This window comes from Trachypithecus francoisi, unplaced genomic scaffold (genome assembly GCF_009764315.1).
Source record: "Trachypithecus francoisi isolate TF-2019V2 unplaced genomic scaffold, Tfra_2.0 Lachesis_group4, whole genome shotgun sequence".
NCBI lineage: Eukaryota > Metazoa > Chordata > Mammalia > Primates > Cercopithecidae > Trachypithecus > Trachypithecus francoisi.
Window position 1 is genome coordinate 66902226 of NW_022681469.1, and position 20619 is coordinate 66922844.

Consider the following 20619-nt stretch of genomic DNA (forward strand, 5'->3'; position numbering starts at 1 on the left):
GCATAGTGCTGTTATTGATCCTATCCTTATTTAAAATGTTGACATTGTGTTCATCATGGACTTAGCATTATTTTTGATTTTTTAAATATTGCATTATTGTCTTGATTAATGCATTTTTGATGCCTCCTTAAATTTGTATCTCAGGCAAGTGCCTCACTTGCTTTACACTAGCCCCAGCCCTGCCTTTGTCCTAATAGGTTAGGATGGTGATTTGGGTGTCTATCACCAACAAGGCTTAAAATTTTGAGTTCCTCCCCTCTCTGAAGTTCCTCAGCATACTTGGTCTGGTGTGTATGGACTTCACCCACCCTTCAGGATGGGGAAATTTTAATCTAACCTTAAGTAATATTTTCCTTAAAGCAGCTAAAATTAGGATGGGGGTAGGGGAGTAGGGCAGCACAGTGAGAGAGCAGCTCCTTGCCAATAAATAAGACACATTTGTTTTGAGTTTTAAGCACTCAGCAGCTACCTATGGCTCAACAATATAAGGTCCAATATTTTTGTGCACCTAAAAGACTAAATTTTGAAATAAGATCATCATTACTGTCACTATTTGCTTCAGCTTTGGTGACCCATTGACTAAAGCCAGAGCCTATAGCTTTCTGGCTGGAACTCACGGCTTGTGCACTTTACTAATTTGGCCTTGACTCACACAGCAAGTGTGACTTGCTTCTTTTTGATACAAAATTAACAGGGCGTTTGCTCTCTCATCATGATAATATCTCTTAGGGTCTTGCCTTGTTTTAGCATAAGGGTTGGGGAAGTTTTCCAGGGCTGTCGCTGATGGTAAGAATTTGTCTAGATTTCTTTGCCTCCCTTTCTCATTCTTTGTGAACACTGTAAACCAATCCAGGTAAGTGCCCAAATACAAATCAGTGCCTCATCTATAGCTTCCCAGAAAGCTAAGTTCCACTGAAAAACAAAACAAAACTCTGAATCCTTTGACTGTCATCTTGGAATGAATCTAAGTTTGGGATAAGAGACTACAGCTGGGGATTAATCCTTCAAGGGCCCAGCTGTTGCCATTCTTCCTTAACAAGCATATGTGTCCCTGATGTCTCAACCTCCCAAGGAAACCAGTCAAAGTTCGAATGATTCACCTGGCTTCTACCTTCTCTGAAAGTCTCTCAATGCTCAGCGTAGGTACATGTCTCTGCAATTTTTGTGTAAAAGAGAGTGGAATTTTATGCCCACCTAGGACAAATGTTAGTACTAGTTATTAGAATCAGGTGGATCTGAATCCAAATGGGGAGGAAATTCACCCCACTCTACCCTCCAGAGAAGAGTTAACGACAGCCAGGGCATCAGTCTAGGAGCTGTGTTTAAACCTACTTCCTGTTACTCAACCTTCAACCACATCTCCAAATCCTCCTCCTTAACAGGCAATCAAGTGGAACAGTATTTATTCTGCTTAGTCATACAATTTGGTCAACATGTTTGCTACTGATTCCCACGTACTTCCTCAAATCCTCTTAATCAGTCCTTGAAGCCCTCATATTTTCTTTCTGAAAAAGCCATGTGTCTCTTGGCATTCTTTCCTCATTGTCAAAACTGTCAAAGACTGTAGTGCCTGAGATTTTACTATACTTACAAGGCAACAAGTTAGCCTACCACAGTTTTACTAATGCTAGCAAAAAGAACTTTATGACTCACAGCAATAGTAGTAGCCAGAGTGTCAGCATTTGCACAGATTTCCTGAGTGCCACTTCTCACAGGGCTACACAAAGTAATCCAGGTGACCCCTGTACCATCAGTGGGTTACATCACAGGAGAGGAACTCTGAGACTAGGGAACCTGAATCTTTTATAATGAATAGTATGCTGCCCTTTGTTCTAGAGGTAGTCACTGTCTCTATCTTCTAAAGCTCTTTGCTACACAGAATCCTTGAAAAGACATTCTGGAACAAAGGCAGAGCCTTGCTCACAAAATAACATGAGAAGCTCATGTAGAATAATTTCCCAACAGAATTTGCTGTTGGACTGGATGTATGGGTGTTAATGGTAAAATCAAGGATGGTCTTTGGCTTGCACACTGGGTGGCATCTGGTGTCACTTACTCAAACAGTGACACTTGGAGAAAGGGACCAAATTTGGATTACATTATTATGATATGCCTATTTCATTACCAAAAGAATATGTCATGATGGCAGTTGAATATTTAATCCTAGAAGCCCAAAGTATAGGTCAAAACCAGTAATAATTGATTTGGACATCATCAATATTTAAGCCATGAAACTCAATGGGATGGTGAAGAAAGAGAGTTCACAACTGAGCTCTGGGGAAGTCCAGCACTTAAAGTTCAAGTAGAATAGATAACTAAGACAAAGAACAACCACTAAGGGAAAGATGTGTCCAGGAATCCAAAAGGAAGGAAGTGATTAACTGTGTCAAGCATTGCTGTGAGTTCGACAAAGATGAAAACAGAGCATCGTGAGCTGGTAGTATTCAAAGGGTCAGAACACAGAATTACAGATAAAAGCAGACTTTTAATAGTGTGACTTACTGATGGAACTGGATAACTGAAACTATGAGACTGATATTTGGGCTTTGTAATAAAAGGTATTTCAAATTTATAACAGGTATGCTGAATAAACATGGTGCACAAACTATGATAAAAATACAACTTTAATGCTCCTTCCGTTATCTCTTCAGTATTTAGCAAGGGTAATCATCCCCCACCCTGGGATGGAAATTCCTGTGCACATATTCAAACACCAAATGTTCACCACATGCGAGGCTCCATTCTGGTGCTGGGGATAGCACAATGAGAAAAAACGTTCATGACCTTGGTAGACCCATGAATTTATATGCTTTTAGGTAACATACGGTACTACCATCATTTTCAATTGAAAATTGTCTTTATTAAGAAATTAAAATATCTAATCCTATAAAATAATCAAAACTGTGTCCTCTTGGCATCTTCCTTGGTGCTCATGTTCCCCAATCCACCAGTTGCTACTCCCCTCTCAGCCCTGATTAAAGAGTAATAAGGAAGCAGTAAGATAGTTCTTCGTGGCTAGATGACTTTATGATCTCTAAGTCCACACATGGAAAGATACATCCTTCAGATTCCTGGAAGATAACTAGAGGGTGTTTTCATTTTTCACATGATCTTTAGAAGTTACCCTCTGGCCTTTTCCCCTGAAGGACCTTGAGTGAGTTGACAGGCAGTTCTCTTTTGTGATTTGTCTCTGGTGGCTCCATGCTCATTCTCAGGGCATCCAGCTATCCTACCCCGAGCCTCTTTCTGTGAAGGTCTCCAGGCCAAGACATAGGCCCAAGACCATGCATAATGGCTCTTGTGTGGCCCATCTTGTCCATGCATACCATTCACATAGCCTTTGCTTTGATAAATTCTCAGAACAAAGGACTACCCCAAGACAGTTGCAAGTTTTATGCAATGCCACTAGAGCAATGAGCCTTTTCACCACTTTCTTGATTTCCAAGGCAGGAATCAGGTCCCAATTCAGGGCATCCTCTTCCTGCAGAAACACCTGACTTTTTGTAAATGGCCACACTGAAGCATTCCTTGCTTCAGCGAGGAGACAAAAATCACAGTATAGCTTTGCCCAAGATCCCCTCCCCCTAAAAGCCTCTTCTCACCTCTTCTTGTAATATCTTAAAGTGTGTGAGTAGTTTCAAGGGTTATAGAAATGCTTTCAGAAAAGGTTTCCTGGAAATCTTGCAAATTTGGATTTGTCTTCCCCTCCCATGATCTCTGATATCCTTCACACTGACTTCAGAGTCAGAGGCAGCAACTGAGGCAGAAAGAGGACAATTCTAACATCATATTGTACATATATGTAGAAAACAAATTGTCCCATATTTATGAAGGCTTTTGCATCACAGAGTCAGATAGCAGCTTGTTTTCTGAGAAGCTGACAAGAAAGGAGCCTGCGATTAGCGGCCCCAAGGCGGAGAGCACTGGGATAGTTAAGAGAGACAAGAACTTTAAAATGATGAGGATGGATTATGCTTTCAGGATTCAAAGCAAACAAGGTCTAAATAATTATGCCACAGGGCAACCTGAATTTTTTTTAAAATCAAAGGTAAAATGAAGCCTTCTAAAATTATATGGTTTCTCCAGTTATGTGTTCAGTCTTCAGCTTTCCTTGGTTAGAGAGGAAGGTCAGAGACTTTACAGAAATGTTTCATAGATGCCTAAAGTCATTTGGGGCATTTGAAACTATGCTACTTTATAATAGCATGTGCCTAAGGGGAAAGGAAAACAAATCTAAAGTTACTCTGGGATGAGAATGAGAAGACATGATAAACCCTGGTTCTGGGGAACTTTCAGGGAAAACAGTGAGGGAGAAGTCAAAATTATCTGTCAAGAATGGGTGTATAGAAGACTAGAGAACATGAAGATTGAACAGTGAGTACTGATGAATCAAAATTCCAGAGAGATGCCAACAAGATAAGCAAAACAAAGGTACCACAGAAGAAAGCTGATAGTGATCCCCAACAAAGAACAGGATAAACCAGTAGTTGATAGGTAGAGCTTCCAGCAAGCAAGGGAGATAGAAAAATATAAAAAAGAAAAACAAATTTGTTTATAATAACCTTAAACCTTTAAAAAGCCAAGTTCATAGACTGAAATCACCAGCAATCTGGCCACTTCATCATTGAATATGTTTTACTATTTAAGATTCCAACTTCTGTGGTTTTACAGAAATATCTTTATAAAAATATAAAGAAAACAAACAAGAAAATCCATGCGAAGTCTTGGCAAGCATTCAAAAGCACCCCACACAAATGGTGTTTGCTTACAAATCCTAAGCAATATTTCCAAGACCCCAAACATAGAAGATTCAATACAATTTCTGTACTGATTTGGCTATAATCAGAATAGAGCTGTCGATTATTCTGGGTTTTTCATTTTGGTCTTGTTTCAGCACTCTCTTTAGTTGGCCATTTGACTGAATGTACAGCCAGACACTTACTAGCCAACCTTCTCTTGTAGGTGCAGACGACAACCATGTGCATCTCTGTCAGCCTGAGTGGCTTTGTGGTCTTGGGCTGTTTGTTTGCACCCAAGGTTCACATCATCCTGTTTCAACCCCAGAAGAATGTTGTCACACACAGACTGCACCTCAACAGGTTCAGTGTCAGTGGAACTGGGACCACATACTCTCAGTGTAAGTATGGAACTCAGCACTAACTCCTTCATATGTAGCACTGTAGTCAGGACCAGCCTGCCAAGAACAGGCAACACATGTCTGTCCCCGTGGACAATCTCAATTCGATTTTACTAAGTATGGATTTGAACACTGTGAGTCAGGTATTGTGCTAGGTGCTGGGGATGCAGTAAGGAGCAAACAAGTCAAAGTTTCTGTTTGGGCAGTACATACAGTCTAGCAGGGAACAAAGACATTAAATCCATAGCTGCGATTAGGGGTTTGACCATGTTGTGAGGTTAGATAACCTGGTCTCTAGTCCTGTTCTGGAGTCAATTTAATCGATAACTTCGAACGAGTCACTCTATTGCTTTCTGCCTCATTTTACTAATTAAAATAGGGGACTGGACTAGATTGGTGTTTTATAAAGTATATTCCATGTCACACAGATGCCAAAGGATGAAAAATTAAAAGAGGAAGATAATAAAATACAATGAAAAATGCTGCATTCCTAATTCCCCCTTGGAAGTTTATAGCATTTCCTTTAACATGAGTGTGTTATAGGTTTTGAGAATCTCTACACAAGAAAACCTGTTTAACTTTGTTAAAAATTAACAAAGTTAAAATACTTTTAAAAATATTTTATCACAGTAAAACTAACATCCCGTGGAACACACCTTGGAAAATGCTGGAATAGATCTTCCTCCTACTTCAATGACACAATGTTTTCTCAGCTGAGAAGGCAGTGTGAACTGAAGGATACTAGAATAGTTCCCAGTCCCAAATTCTCTCTGCTACTGGCCTGCAAATGTTTGAAACACTATCCACAGAGAATCATTGATTTAATTCTTTAGAGTTCTCTAAAGCACAAATGTACCTGAAGGGGACAACCTTTTAAGCCATTTTCAGCTAACTTGTGGTATGAAGTAGAAGCAATTCACTGACACTGGATGAGGGGGAAGAAAAGAACTGGAGCCATGAGACGGGGAGGGAGGACAGAAAGTGACAGAGACAAATGACTGCTTCACAATTTTGCCTCGAGTTGATTAGAAAGGATACTTCAAAATAACTCAGCATCACAGGGTCAGCAATCACATAAGTGCCCCAATTTCTCCACCAAAGTACAGAATTTAACAGGGCAGCCCTTCCCCCAGGAAACTGAGGGAAGACTGACAGGCTGAGAGCATGCGTTCCGGGATAGGCTGCACATTCATGTCTTTCCAGCTAAACTCCAACGTGTCACAAAAGTTGAGTTTCAGGGTATGGCAAAGCCTGTGAGATCATTTTCCACGGATCTTAGCAAAATATGTTTATTTCTTGAGCAAACAAAGCTCTTCTCTAGCAGACTAATCTTAACAGCTACCTAGTCCAGACCAGAGAGAACTGTCAATAACTTATAAAAATATTAACAACAGTTAACAGGAACTTTCATTTGTTGAGTGCTTTTCATATGCTGGGCACCGTGCTAAATACTTTACACACGTGTGTTCATGTGTGTGCTGTTTTATTCAATGCTCTAACCCCTTAAGGTAAAGAAACTCACCCAGGGTCACACACTTTAAAAATGGTAGAACCAGAATTTAGAGTCAGTTCCTGTGATTTCAAAGCCAGTGCATCTAACCACTGTATCATGCAGCCTCTCCTAGAGAGCAAGCTGGAAAAGTTCTCCTGATGCTAGGTCCTTGGCAGACTTTGCAGAGAGAATAAAAAGAAGGTTATCCCAGCAAAATTGTCTCATTGCTAGCTCAGAACTTTTGCTTGTTATTAGAACAATTTAGCAGAGTCCATAAGTCTTCCATATAGAAATTATTCAAAATTGCATATATCCAGACCTCAGTAATTTAGAAATGGCAGAATTTTCTAATGCATATGCTGGGAATTAATAAATTCCAGAAGGGATAGCAAGGGCACTTTCTCCAATCAGGTCTCTTGTTAGAAATTCAGAAATATCCATTTACATAAAACCAATGTACTGCAACCACAGCAGAACTGTTAAACTACTACTCAGTATGCTAATCTGATAGTGACCCAATTAGTACTTGAAGACAGGTGTTTGAACAACATTTTTGGAATGTTTTGTTAATAAAATTATAAACTTTTTTTTTTAAAAGGTCTACATTCAGACCTCATTGTTTCAGCAATATTTCCCTAATTAATCCAAATCAATGAAGTAGTACCATGTAACAAAGTGAAGATTTTATATAACATCTCTTGGCATTTTAACGTGTATAAGTAACAAATACATTCACCTGTTATTTGCATTTTTACATCTTTTATTCAAAGTAGTTGTATATTCATGAATTCATTTTATCCTCATGAGTACCAGATATCACAAGTTCTATTTTATAGGTAAGAAAATTGAGAATTGAAGTTACTTCTCAAGGATATACAATGATACGAGTCAAGAGTTGACCCTGGATTTCCTGACTTTCAATCAAAATCCTTCCCATTTTAATAAGTTGGAAGTATTTCATATCAAGAAATTTATTCATTCATTAAATTATTGAGTACCTACTACACACCAAAAATTTCTAAGCACTGTGTACACAGTAATGAATAGGACAGAATCCCTGGCCCCATGAAACCTGGTGTCTAGGACAGTGGTTTTCATACTGTAGACTGTAAGCCATTATTGGGTCATGAAATCTAGTATCTTTGGCCAGTGTTTTTTAAAAGAAAGAAATAGAAAATCTTAGAATGCATTACATGTAATAAAGGTAAGGCATGAAAGGTAAGTCATGAAGAGTTATATGTATATGTGTACCAGGTCTGGGTAAAATGTATTTATTTCTATAGATCACAATCAAAGATGTTTAAAGGCCAGTGGTCTATAGAATTTAGTTCTGTGTATGAACATGTTACTGACCCACTTTGGTAGGAATTGAAGCAATTATTTAATATCTTAGTATCTGTTTCCTCTATTGTATATTCAGTTCAATTTATATCCATTTCCCTCCTAAATACTAGGAAGTATGTTGCTTTAGAAATCAAGAACATTCCTTAAACTGCTCTGAGTTCATTAGATAAAGCATATGTTTTTCTTGGGTTGTACACGATTTATGTTCTTCCAGTGAGTATAATGTTAGCACTTTATTTCATTGGGCGATTGTTAATATTGCTGCTGGTTTGCTGACTTTCTCTTCAGAAGTAAAAACAACCCACTGTAGAGATGAGAGTAAGCTAATATGGAAATAGGGTTATCTCGTTTCCTCCACTTTATCTATTCCTGTATAACAAACGTCTCCATAACTTAAAGGCTTAAAACAATACCTCTTTTTATTATTATCTCTCACAGTTTACAAGTCAGGAATTCAGACAGGGCTTGGTTCACCTGCTCCATGAGGCTGAGGTTCTTCCATGGTTTTAAGCAGAGATGGAGCTGATCTGGAAGAGCCATGATGCTTTCACTCTTATTCCTGGCATCCTGGCAGGAAGCCTGTCCATGTTGGCTCCTAAAGAGCATATTCCATGAAAAAAGGAAGTAAAACCTGGCTTGGCCAGGAAACTGGTATAGCATAATTGGTACCATACTTACTTATCAAAGCTCAGATTCAAGGGGAGGTGCATAGACCCCACCTCTCAAAGAGTCTGTGACCATTTTAATTATGCCACACTTTCCAAATCCCCAATTAATCCAGTACTGCATCTTATCAAGAATTACAGTGACTTGACACAATCCTGTAGATACCAAGAAGTCACCCCAACTGGAAAGTACAACCATATCAATTCCAAGTTAGTTCTCTGGCAAGAGAGTAGGAGAAATACCACATTACTTTGGAACCTAGGAGAGCCTCCTGATGGCAGCCAAGGTGGTTGATAGCAGAAAGAGTATTGGTATTGAATTTTTAAAGCTGACCGGTTGCTCCAAAAAAACTGGAAAAGCATGACCAAACTCAGTAGCAGACATGAAAGAATGAACATGGTTAACAACATCTTGGAAAACTGAAAAGTTTTACATATTGCTATGTGTAAGAGTACAATTAAAGTTGTGCCTAATTAACTGTAGATAGTAGAAGTAAGAGTAAAAAAAAAAATGAAACCTTAATTTTTCTCCATTAAGAATACCCATGGATCAATGATTCCCAGATATTTGTGTATGAAAAATAACTCCTTTGAAATGGAGATGCCCTGGTCCCACCCGCAGATATTCTGTTTCATGTGGTCTGGGGCAAAGGCCAGAAATCTGGCTTATAACAGATACCCCAGTTGTTTCAATAGAAGTGGTCCAAGGGAAATATTTTGAGAACCTCTACCCAAACCATCCTTGTCTACTTCATCCACTGATATCAGTGCAGTCAGTGCAAGGAGGTTCTCTAGCCCATCATGAGGAAGCAGGGTTTCAGAGACAGAGTGGCATTCTGAATTTCCACCCTTTGCTTCATAATGCCAATGGCCATATCCCCATGCAGTGATTTCCCAGGCTCCCTCTGGAACTTTCAGGGAAGGCATTTCCAGCATAGAAGAACCTGGCCACTCAGAAAACATTTACTAAAAGTGGGCATGCTCTTTCTAATGGCAATATAACTCAGAGACCTTGAAATCCTAAACTCGTACTTTTAATTCTACTCCCACACCCACACACATCAGCAAATATCCTTTGTGTCTGGATGAAAAAGAGGTCATTTTTATTCCCTTCTGCTCTAGAAGCAAAAGGGATTCCCAGATTGCCTTCCTAAGGACAGGCAATCAATAACATATGTTGGGAATGTAAGTAGAACTGCATAATATTTAAAGAGAAAAGCTGGAAGTACACACGAAGTTACATAGCATAAAACCCTATAGCAGTCATGCAGGTGAGAATATTGACACTAATATGATTTTGTATCAGCATAGACTGGGGAGAGAGAGGTGAAAAATGAAGTGTGCACCATAGTCTTCAGACCTATTATGTACCCAGACTCGGTCCTATAAGGATATGTGTCTCTTGCTCATGGCAATTGTTCAGATGTATGTATGTCATTATCATGAAAATCAGTCCAGAAACTTCAACTACGTAATGATGCCCAGATTTTGGTCCCCAAGGAGTTGTAGGGATATGGAGATTGATTTTCTCTGCCAAGAAAGTCACTTGTTTAGGTGGTAATGTGTGAGCCGTTCAATTAATACAATTACTTATTATCACAAAGTTTCTTCACATTATAAAAAGAAAGTGATGGTATAAAAAAATTAAGTGAACACTCTTCTAGAGTCATGGCATCATTTTCCACACAGCTACAACCACAGAAAGCAAGCACATGAGACCAGACTTTGGCCTAGTTAAAAAGGGACAATGGCCTAGTTAGCAGGGGGCATGCCATTGTTGAAGTCTGAATATGACTTTATAAAATAAAAGCATAACACGTAATGCCCAAGCTTCTTCTCTACAGTTCAACTCCTGAAAAACAGCATCATGTGCCTGTACTCTAAGTTCAGGGAGCCCCACATGACACTATGTACTAGCCTGACCAGGAAAAGTAGCAAAGTATTTAGCAATACAGACTGAATTGATGGTCTTTCTTGCCACAGGTATCTCATACACATAAATCTTCAATGGGCAGTGCAGGAAGAACTAGAGTATTCAGCAAGTCAAGCCAGCTGCTTTCATGGAGAATATACCCAAAGCATCCAAACCACATAAATGTTAATCTATTTTTCCCTTTAGAAATTTCACAGAAAAGAGGCCAGGCACAGTGATTCATGCCTGTAGTCCCAGCACTTTGGAAGGCTGAGGCAGGTGGATCACCTGAGGTCAGCAGTTCGAGACCAGCGTGGCCAATATGGCGAAACCCCATCTCTACTAAAAAAATACAAAAATTAGCCAGGCATGGTGGTGCGCACCTATAATCCCAGCTACTCATGAGGCTGAGACAGGAGAATTGCTTGAACCCAGGAGGTGGAGGCTGCAGTGAGCCGAGATCATGCCGCTGCACTCCAGCCTGGGAGACAGCAAGACTCCATTGCCCTCCACAAAAAAACAAAAAAACAAAAAAAAAACCGTCCACAGAAAAGATAACTATTGGGTACTGGGCTTATTTCATCACTTGAAATCTGTATAGCAAACCCCTGTGACACGCTTTTCCCTATGTAACAGACATGTACCCCCAAACCTAAAATAAAAGTTAAAAAAAGAAAGTCCACAGCATTCCTGAGAATCTCATTCCATCCCCTTTTACTCCCTTTGTCATTGTCAATAGAAGAATAGAGTCTCTAGCTACAATAGGTAACTCTACATGTATTAGGGAATTGATGTTTAGTTCCTCTTTCTTCTATTTAACACTGTCATTGTGTTTGTCTCACAACTGTTTTTTCCATCCCTTCAATCATTTTCTCTTTATCTCTAATATGTTGCTAGGTTTTCCCCAAGTAAATATAGCCCACCTTCTTTAATAACAGTGACCACAAGTGTCAGAGCTGGGAGGGCCACTTTGGAACATTTATTCTAATAATCACATTTCTAGATGAGAAAACTAGGGCCCTATATACTAGATACTTTAGGAATTTGGTAACTGGAGATACTTTAGGAATTTGGTAACTGCTGTATTTTGGTATACAGCAGTTATAAAAGCTGCTGTATGGCTCCTCTGCCTCCCTGGATTTGCTGCCTCAGCTCAGTTACAAAATTCAGTTCATAGACTATTCTGACAATGAGAATGTTAGCATCTGCAAATTCAATGTTTTTGTTTGTTTGTTTGTTTGTTTTTTTAAGTTAAAAGCTTACTTTTCAGCTCTATACCTGATGGCATCTCGTTCTATCAGCCTGGGTACAGACTTGTTCATGTAGTCCCATAATGTTCATGGAGTCCCATAATGACACTACGTAGTAACCTGGCCAAGCAAGTTAGGTTTGAATTTGGTAGAGGAAGGTGAATAAAGGTGAAAATAAGAGGCGAGGAGAACAGAGAGGAAGTAGATCACGTAGGTCATTATAAGGATATTTGCTCTTTGATTGAAAGAAATGAGAAAGCACTAGAAGGGTTTCATCAGAGTTGTGGTATGACCTGACTTTAAAAGCATAAATTTTGGCTGTGTGGGCAAAATAAAAGGGAGCAGTCAAAGAGATCATTTAGGAGGCATAGTCCAAATGATGGTGGTTTAGACCAGAGTGAGAGACAGCAGTAGAAGCTAATAAAGTGTTCTGATACTGTACATAATTTAATGGTGACACTAACAGTGTTAGTTCCACTAGAAAGGAGACTAAAACTAATTTTACTAGAGTTTAACACTTTTGGTTTAGACTTTTGTCCCTAGGCATAGTAGCACATGCAACTCATATTAGTTATCTGAGCCTCAGAGTGAATACGTTTCTGATCCTTGTTTGAAAACATATTTTGACAGAAAAGAGGAGAAACCAGTGATGTTGGCCAACTAAGATAGTGAAAAGAATGCAGAATTGGTAGAAAAGCACAGAAAAATGAACCTTTTCATTTATCAATTATTTATTGGGCATCCCTCTTTGTACTTTTTGAGGGAAGGAGAAGAGAGCAAATTTTTATTTTATTTTATTTTATTTTTTGAGATGGAATCTCACTCTGTCCCCCAGGCTGGAATGCAGTGGCAAAATCTCGGCTCACTACAAGCTCTGCCTCCCGGGTTCATGCCATTCTCCTGCCTCAGCCTCCAAGTATCTGAGACTACAGGCACCCACAACCACGCCTGGCTAATTTTTTGTACTTTTAGTAAAGATGGGGTTTCACCATGTTAGCCAGGATGGTCTCAATCTCCTGACCTCATGATCCACCCGCCTCATCCTCCCAAAGTGCTGAGATTACAGGCATGAGTCACTGTGCCTGTCCAAGAACATATTTTAAAGTGACATGATATGGCAAAAATGGAGGGAAGTATTTAGTTGAAGACTGATGGTTTGAATGTTTCCTCCAAATTTCATGTGTTGGAAACTTAATCTCCAAATTCGTATCCTGATTGGAGGTGGTGTCTTTGGAAGGTAATTAGGATTAAATAAGGTGATCAGGGTGGGGCCCCCATGGTGGGACTGATGGCTGTAACAGGAGACAAAGAGAGATCTGAACTAGATACTTACTCTATCTCACCATGTGCTGCCTCTCACCATGTCCTGAGACAGCAGGAAGGCACTCACCAGATGCCCAGTGCCATGCCCTTGGACTTTCCAGCCTTCAGAACCATGAGCTAAATAAATGTTTATTCTTTATAAATGATCTAGTAAGTGATATTCTGTCACAGAAACAGAAAATGGACTAAGACCAAGTGCTATTTCTGTTGGTAAGGTAATGCGTCATTAAAAAGGGTCATGACATATCTTCTTTTTCCATAAATCTTGTCTCACAAGAAAAGAATCATTGAATGAAGAAGTCATTGCTTTCATACAGTTCTACCTCCCCATTTGGAAACTAAACCTTGGATTTGCAGATTTTTATCCTACAGCATAATGAATATGATGATCTTAAATCTACTGTTAACAATTTAAAACCATTACTTGGGTCATAAAGAGAAAGCAGTCACGGAGAATTCAGTCTATATTTTTTTTCTTTTTTCTTTTTTTTTGAAATGGAGTCTCGCTCTGTTGCCCAGGCTTGAGTGCAGTGGCACAATCTCAGCTCACTGCAAGCTCCGCCTCCCAGGTTCACACCATTCTCCTGCCTCAGCCTCCCAAATAGCTGGGACTACAGGCGCCCACCACCACGCCCGGCTAATTTTTTGTATTTTCAGTAGAGACGGGATTTCACCGTGTTAGCCAGGATGGTCTCCATCTCCTGACCTCGTGATCCACCTGCCTCGGCCTCCAGAAGTGCTGGGATTACAGGAATGAACCACCACGCCCGACCTCTTTTTTTTTTTTTTTTGAAGAGACCTTTTTTGACAGGGTCTCATTCTGTCACTCAGGCTGCAGTGCAGTGACATGATCCTAGCTCACTGAAGCCTCAAACTCCTCAGCTCAAGTGATCTTCCCACCTCAGCACCTGAGGCACATGCCATCCTGCCCACCTAAATTTTTTTAGAGATGGGGTCTTGCCCACACTGGTCTCAAACTCCTGACTGGCCTCAAATGATCCTCCTACTTTGGCCTCCCAAGGTGCAGAGATTACAGGCCCAACCCACTGCACTAGGCCCAGTCTATATTTCTTAATAATGAATTATTTGCCTTCCACTGTGAAATCTCTGACACAACCAGAATACCAAGCCAATGGGTAGTAGTCGTGTCATCATCTGCCCCGATAACATCTATTAATCAATTACCAGATACAGTTCTCCTGAAATGGTACCAACGGACCCTAGCACAAGTAAAATTAAGATGATGAGTAAGAAAACAGATTCAATGACAAAGCAGGACACAAGAAAACAAACAGCTGTTGGAAACTGGATTTCACAACCATAATAGTAAAATATCTAAACAAACAGACTTCCTGGGAAAAAATTATTTGGGGTCATCAGAAGCAAGGAAATGGAACAGATGAAGCAAACTGGAATGCCTGTTCTGTTGAAATGTTTATTTTTTTTTCTGAGACTGATGCAAAGTAGCACTGCTAAAGTAATACTGATTCTCAGCAACCAGTCTCAGCCACGAAATTGACTAACAGACTTGGCATCCATAAAAATCTATTAAATAAATATATTTAGCATTGATTGAGGGTCTAATTACCTGAAAAAATACAATAATTTTCTCCAAAGTCTGGCTAGCCCATGCATTACTGGTGGAAGAGAAGTGGATTTCACAGAGCAAGACAAAGCTGCCACTTGGTTACACTGATCTTCAATGTTTCACCAGTTTGTAAAGCAAAATATGCCTTTTGATAGCAGTGAATTACCCTTTTGTGATCAATAGTGGAATTTATAAGGTCCTTTTCCATTTGCCTTAAATTTTCACTTTGAATGGCAAAAGCACACCTTATCCTAGAGGATCCAATAGTTGCTACTTACCCCAAGTCCCAGGAAAGCCAGAAATAAGGCTACGCCTCTTATGTCTGGTAGAAAGGATGATTATAGAAATCTGCTTAACCACACTTAAGAGAATGGGCTAAACGTATGCCATTAAAAATCCCATGAGTATTTCATCAGAATAATAGAAAAAGCTCCTCACAAACATACACACACAAATGATAGTACTTTGCCCTTCCACCTATTTTACTACCTTGGTGAATAACAGATGGGCTAATATGGGAAGCATATGTAAAATATTTATGAAAAGCAAAGTAATTGAGATAGTAAGCTCAACAAAACAATAATTTTCCTTACTATATTCAACAGCATGTGCAAAAATGAGAATTTTTTTCATAATAAAATGCACCAGCAGAAGCTACCAATGAAATAATAAAAGAGAAGCAGAAAAATACAAGTTAGAGTTCCCTTCGACAGATTAAAAAGTATTTAGGGGAAAAAGGAGTTGCAGAAAGAGTCTTGTGGGTTTTTGCTGTTGCTATTTCTTGTAAGAAGACTTTGAATTTGTATTATCTTCCTCTCAAAGAGTTTAGACATTCTGACGTAGGTTGCTCCTTTGAATGTCCTATGAAGGGGGTAGATGAAACAAAGCTGTTAACTTCCATAATGATGTCCATGGGGTCATAGTAGATGACTATTTTATATTAGAACTTGAGGATTTTCCATGCAGCTATCTTTTGCAGACTCTGTCCTTCTTACCTAGGCAAGAGCTACCTAATTTTCAAGACATTAGAATGCAATAGGCAAGCCGACTATACGAGTACACTCCAAAGAATAGCATTACATCAAGTTCCATAAGAGAACAGGGAACATCAGAGTAGGTTTCAGATACAAACTTAAGAGGGGGTATTTGAATCCCAGGCCTTAGTTCTGCTAGACTTATCCCTGTGACACATTATTCCTCTTCAATCGCTAAAATTGCATTTTTATCCTGCACAGAAATAATACAACTTGATCCTGGAAAATATAAAGAGATTAGTTAAAATGTCAAAGGCAGCATGCCTGAATGGGGAGCTCACAGCCTGAGTCAGTTCTCTTGGCAAGGGTAGTTGATAGTCATTGTCATAATGTGGTTTGAGAAGCAAAAGCCCACCTGTCTCAAAATAAGACTGCCCATAGGCTTCATGTTTGCTGGTCATTTCTTTAGTTTAAAAGATTATTTCCTTCTTGAAGCTTCCATTCGTTTCCTGATTCTTTGAAATGCAAACATTTATATGATCATTCAGGAAATATTTATAGACAGTCTATTCCATGACCAGCACTAGGGATAAAATAATGAAACAGATAAGTAAAACCCCAGCATATTTTCTAGTCAAGGGTATAGGATGATACACCAAAAATAATAATAAGCAAGAAAAAACTCAGGCAGCAACAACTGGGCTAGGCTGAGTTTCAAAACTGGGTGATGTGACAGTAACTGATTGGCTATTATTTTAAATTAAGTGGGCTGATGACTACCTTTCTGAGGTAACCTTTCAGATGTGGATGACAAGGAGGAGCCAGGCATGAGTAGATCAGAGGGAAGAGCATTCCTAGAGAGGCAAAGGCTACTGCAAGGGCAGAAAGTTGAGAAATAGACTTGCTGTGTTTGAGAACAAAAGCAAAAAGAAGGAAAGAAAATTTGGAATGAGGTGAACACAAAAAGAGAGACATGGTCCAAATTATGATGGGATTTATAAGCCAGAGTAAAGAGTTAGAGCACACAGGGAAGCCATTGGAAGTGCATATATAGGTGACTTATATTTTAAAATACTCTCGGGCCGGGCGCGGTGGCTCAAGCCTGTAATCCCAGCACTTTGGGAGGCCGAGATGGGCGGATCATGAGGTAAGGAGATCGAGACCATCCTGGCTAACACCGTGAAACCCCGTCTCTACTAAAAAATACAAAAAACTAGCCGGGCGAGGTGGCGGGCGCCTGTAGTCCCAGCTACTCGGGAGGCTGAGGCAGGAGAATGGCGTAAACCCGGGAGGTGGAGCTTGCAGTGAGCTGAGATCCGGCCACTGCACTCCAGCCTGGGCGACCGAGTGAGACTCCGTCTCAAAAAAAATAAAAATAAAAAATAAAAATAAAATACTCTCACTGCTGTATAGAGAATATATTGCAAAAAAGCAAAAGTGGAAACAGACAGGCCAGTGGCGCAGCTCTTGCAATAATCAGGAGATACATCATGGTGGGTTGCCCAGGGTGGTAGATGCAAAGAGAACTAGTTAGACATAAATTTAGAGTTGACTGAAACTGATGATAGGTTTGACATGGGGCAAGGTTGAAACAAAAAGGAATGAAACATACATTTTAGATTTTTGGTTTGGGCAATTGGCCAGATGGCAAAACCATTCACTGAGGAAAGGAAACCTAAATGGAGATGGGTTAGGGAATCAAGAGTTCAGCTTTGGTCACTGATTTTGAAGTGGCTTTTAAACATCCACATGAAGATGTCAAGTAGGCAGTTGGATACAAAAGGCTGCAGAAAAAGCACATATTGAATGACCTAGAGTGCTCTCCTAGGTTTCCAGTAATCTATTTTGAATCTCACTTTGCCTTGTCCTTTCTCTTACCTACATTTGATGAAGCTGGAATTAGATACAATATATGGAAATAATTTTTCTAATTAAAGTATTTATAAACAATAAAGCCCTCACATTTGGAGTTATGATTATGATCACTTTCCATCAAGTATTTATCTGCCACATACTGTGTTAACAATTTCTTCATTGTAGAGCTTTTAATGGGCTCATGTTGTAAAGAAAATTGAACCTGATCCTAATAAGATGAAAAAATATCTCCAAAAGAGTTAGCATGTCGCATGACTCCAGTGTAACTTGAGGTAGCCATACAAACTTGACTTCATAGATTTTCTTACATACCTAGCGAAGTAATCAACATAAAATTGAGGGGCTATAGATTCCCTAGTGGTGGACCTGCTGATAGACTTCAGTGCCCCAAGTATAGTGAATGCTCCCCCACTGAATGCCATATAATCTCATATTTCATAAATAGTTGCTCCTGTTTAAGGAACTTAATAGGAATTTTGCCTAGGTATAATGAAAATGTATGGGTCAACTATATATCCACTATCAAGCATGGACATTCAAACATGAAGCCAGTTTATCTGCATGTTAGCTTTGAAATATGCTCTTCAAGAATGGGACAGATGGCTGGTCAATTTGATCTGAGCTGTGATCAAGTGCCCCAGAGGATCAGCTCCTACTGGTCAGAGTATATACAAATAGACAGGCCAAGGAGTTGTATGAGAGATATCTTAAATGTAATGGAACACCATCTCTTTAACCTATTCTCTTGGCTACATGGCTTCATTCCATGGAGAATGGGGCTCCTTGCTTTTGTTCACATTCAGTGCAAAGAAAAAGCATTAAGGGTGAAATATATATAACTTATCTGTACCTAGACTTCTCATGAAATAAAACTTTACCAACAACAAGTTAATAGCTAAGAATTATATCTAAGAACACTGAGTGCCATAAAAAGAATGAATATAAATCCATACTATATAATATGGCTAGGAAGTACTGTAGTTTCCTATGACTGGCATAAGGAATTAGCACAAACTGGGTGTCTTAAAACAATGCAAATTTATTCTCTCACAGTTATGGAGGCTACAAGTGTGAAAGGAAAGCATCATCAGGGCCATACCATAACACTGTTGTCACTATTTGTCATTAACAAGGGCACCATCCATTTAGAATATCTTTTCTGAGACCTGTTATGAAATTGAAGCTCTTAGCAACCCAGCCCTTACTAGTGTTTTTACTGAAGTTATCCACTTGAACAATGAAAATATATCAAACCATTCTCTAAGGCAGTGGAGTTCACAGATGACTCACGGGCTATATAAGGCTCATCCCTGTATAGATAGAACAAAACTAATTAAGGTACTGAAAACGGTAAATAATTTAGTAACCTATAAAAATTACAGTGAGCTTTTTGATTTTGCACATTGTATTTTAATCAGTTTATAGATTACCAAAGCTAATTTTCAACCTGCAAGTGACTTCCTTCAACAATGATTATATTTGTAAATTCTCCGCCAAGAGGTATAACATTAGTGGAGGTATGTTCCAGGTTGCAAACTAATTTTGAGCAGAACATATTTAGAAATTGACCTACAATAGCATTTTAACCATTTAGCATTTTCCAAAGCTAAATTAAAATGAGTTTTTAATTTAATTTTATTTTTTCACATTTTTTATTTCCATGGGTTTTTGGGGAATAGATGGTATTTGGTTACATGAATAAGTTCTTTAGTGGTGATCTGTGATATTTTGGTGCACCCATCACCTGGATAGTATATACTGAACCCCAACTTGTAGTCTTCTATCCCTCACCTCCTTCCCACCCTTTCCCCCTGAGTCCCCAAAGTCCGTTGTATCCTTCATGCCACCACTTTTGTGTCCCACTTGACTAACTTTTCTGTCCCACTTTGTTTTCCAGCCTCTGCAAGCATGTATGTGCCAACGGTGTGCAATGGGCGGGAAGTCCTCGACTCCACCACCTCATCTCTGTGATTGTGAATTGCAGTTCAGTTCTTGTGTTTTTAGACTGTTAGACAAAAGTGCTCATGTGCAGCTCCAGAATATGGAAACAGAGCAAGAGAAAAACTTTAGTACCTTTTTTTAGAAACAGTACGATAAATTATTTTTGAGGACTGTATATAGTGATGTGCTAGAACTTTCTAGGCTGATTCTAGTGTCCCTATTATTAACAATTTCCCCAGAACATGGAAATAACCATTGTTTACAGAGCTGAGCATTGGTGACAGGGTCTGACAGGGTCAGTCTACTAAAAAAAAAAAAAAAAATACGGTGGCAATATTACGTAACTTTTTTTCCTATGAAGTTTTTTGTAGGTCCTTGTTGTAACTAATTTAGGATGAGTTTCTATGTTGTATATTAAAGTTACATTATGTGTAACATTGATTTTCTCAGCACAAAATAAAAGGCATCTGTATTAATGTAAAGATACTGAGAATAAAACCTTCAAGGTTTTCCAGCATGGTGGATAATGGTTTGTTCTTTCTGAGTAACTCAAGGTAATTTGAATGACTTCAAATCATTTCCACATTTAATTTTAGAAGAAACTGTCTGACTGTGTTTCTGTTCACATCTATACATACTTCAAACTCAAGTTGTTACCCTGCTGAAGAGTTGTGTGCAGGGTCAGACTTCTCTGTGGTCCACAATGATCAGAAATTGACTGGTAGCAACACCATATATATTAGACCATTTCAGCAACAATACACATTTTGATCTTCTAAAGCCACATCTGTGGGGCAGCCAAGAATTGCCCAGATAGAGATACGAGACAACAAGAGAGTTGCTATGTTCAGAATATAGAGACTGTGGCTGCCAGGGAAGATTTGATGGCTCTCATTTCCAAAAACAACCTTAATTACTATGAAATTGGCATTGTATCTCCTCATTCCATTAGAAAATCACTCTCACCATTCACTGCTGAATGAGGCAATAAAATGCAGGATATCTTATTTTCCAGTTTTTCACTAGCCATGCTCAGGCACATCGGCTTGTTACTAACCTTGAATATTTTACTAACCTAAGTAAGGGAGTGAACAGGGAAAACACGGATAAGCTAAAAC

The 20619-nt window shown here is 39.1% G+C and overlaps 1 protein-coding gene across 2 annotated transcripts in view; it reads left to right on the forward strand.

Moving 5' to 3' along the window:
• GRM3 (glutamate metabotropic receptor 3) overlaps nt 1-20023 on the forward strand; it is a 102587-nt gene extending 82564 nt beyond the window's left edge. Inside the window, exons 3-4 of one of the 2 annotated variants that reach the window (XM_033192889.1) lie at nt 4963-5137; nt 19458-20023. In XM_033192889.1, coding sequence (XP_033048780.1) covers nt 4963-5137; nt 19458-19572 — 290 coding nt within the window. In that variant the 3' untranslated portion in view covers nt 19573-20023. The remainder of the gene's footprint in view (nt 1-4962; nt 5138-19457) is intronic. The other variant, XM_033192888.1, reaches the window with a different exon arrangement.
• Nucleotides 20024-20619: the final 596 nt, after the last annotated feature.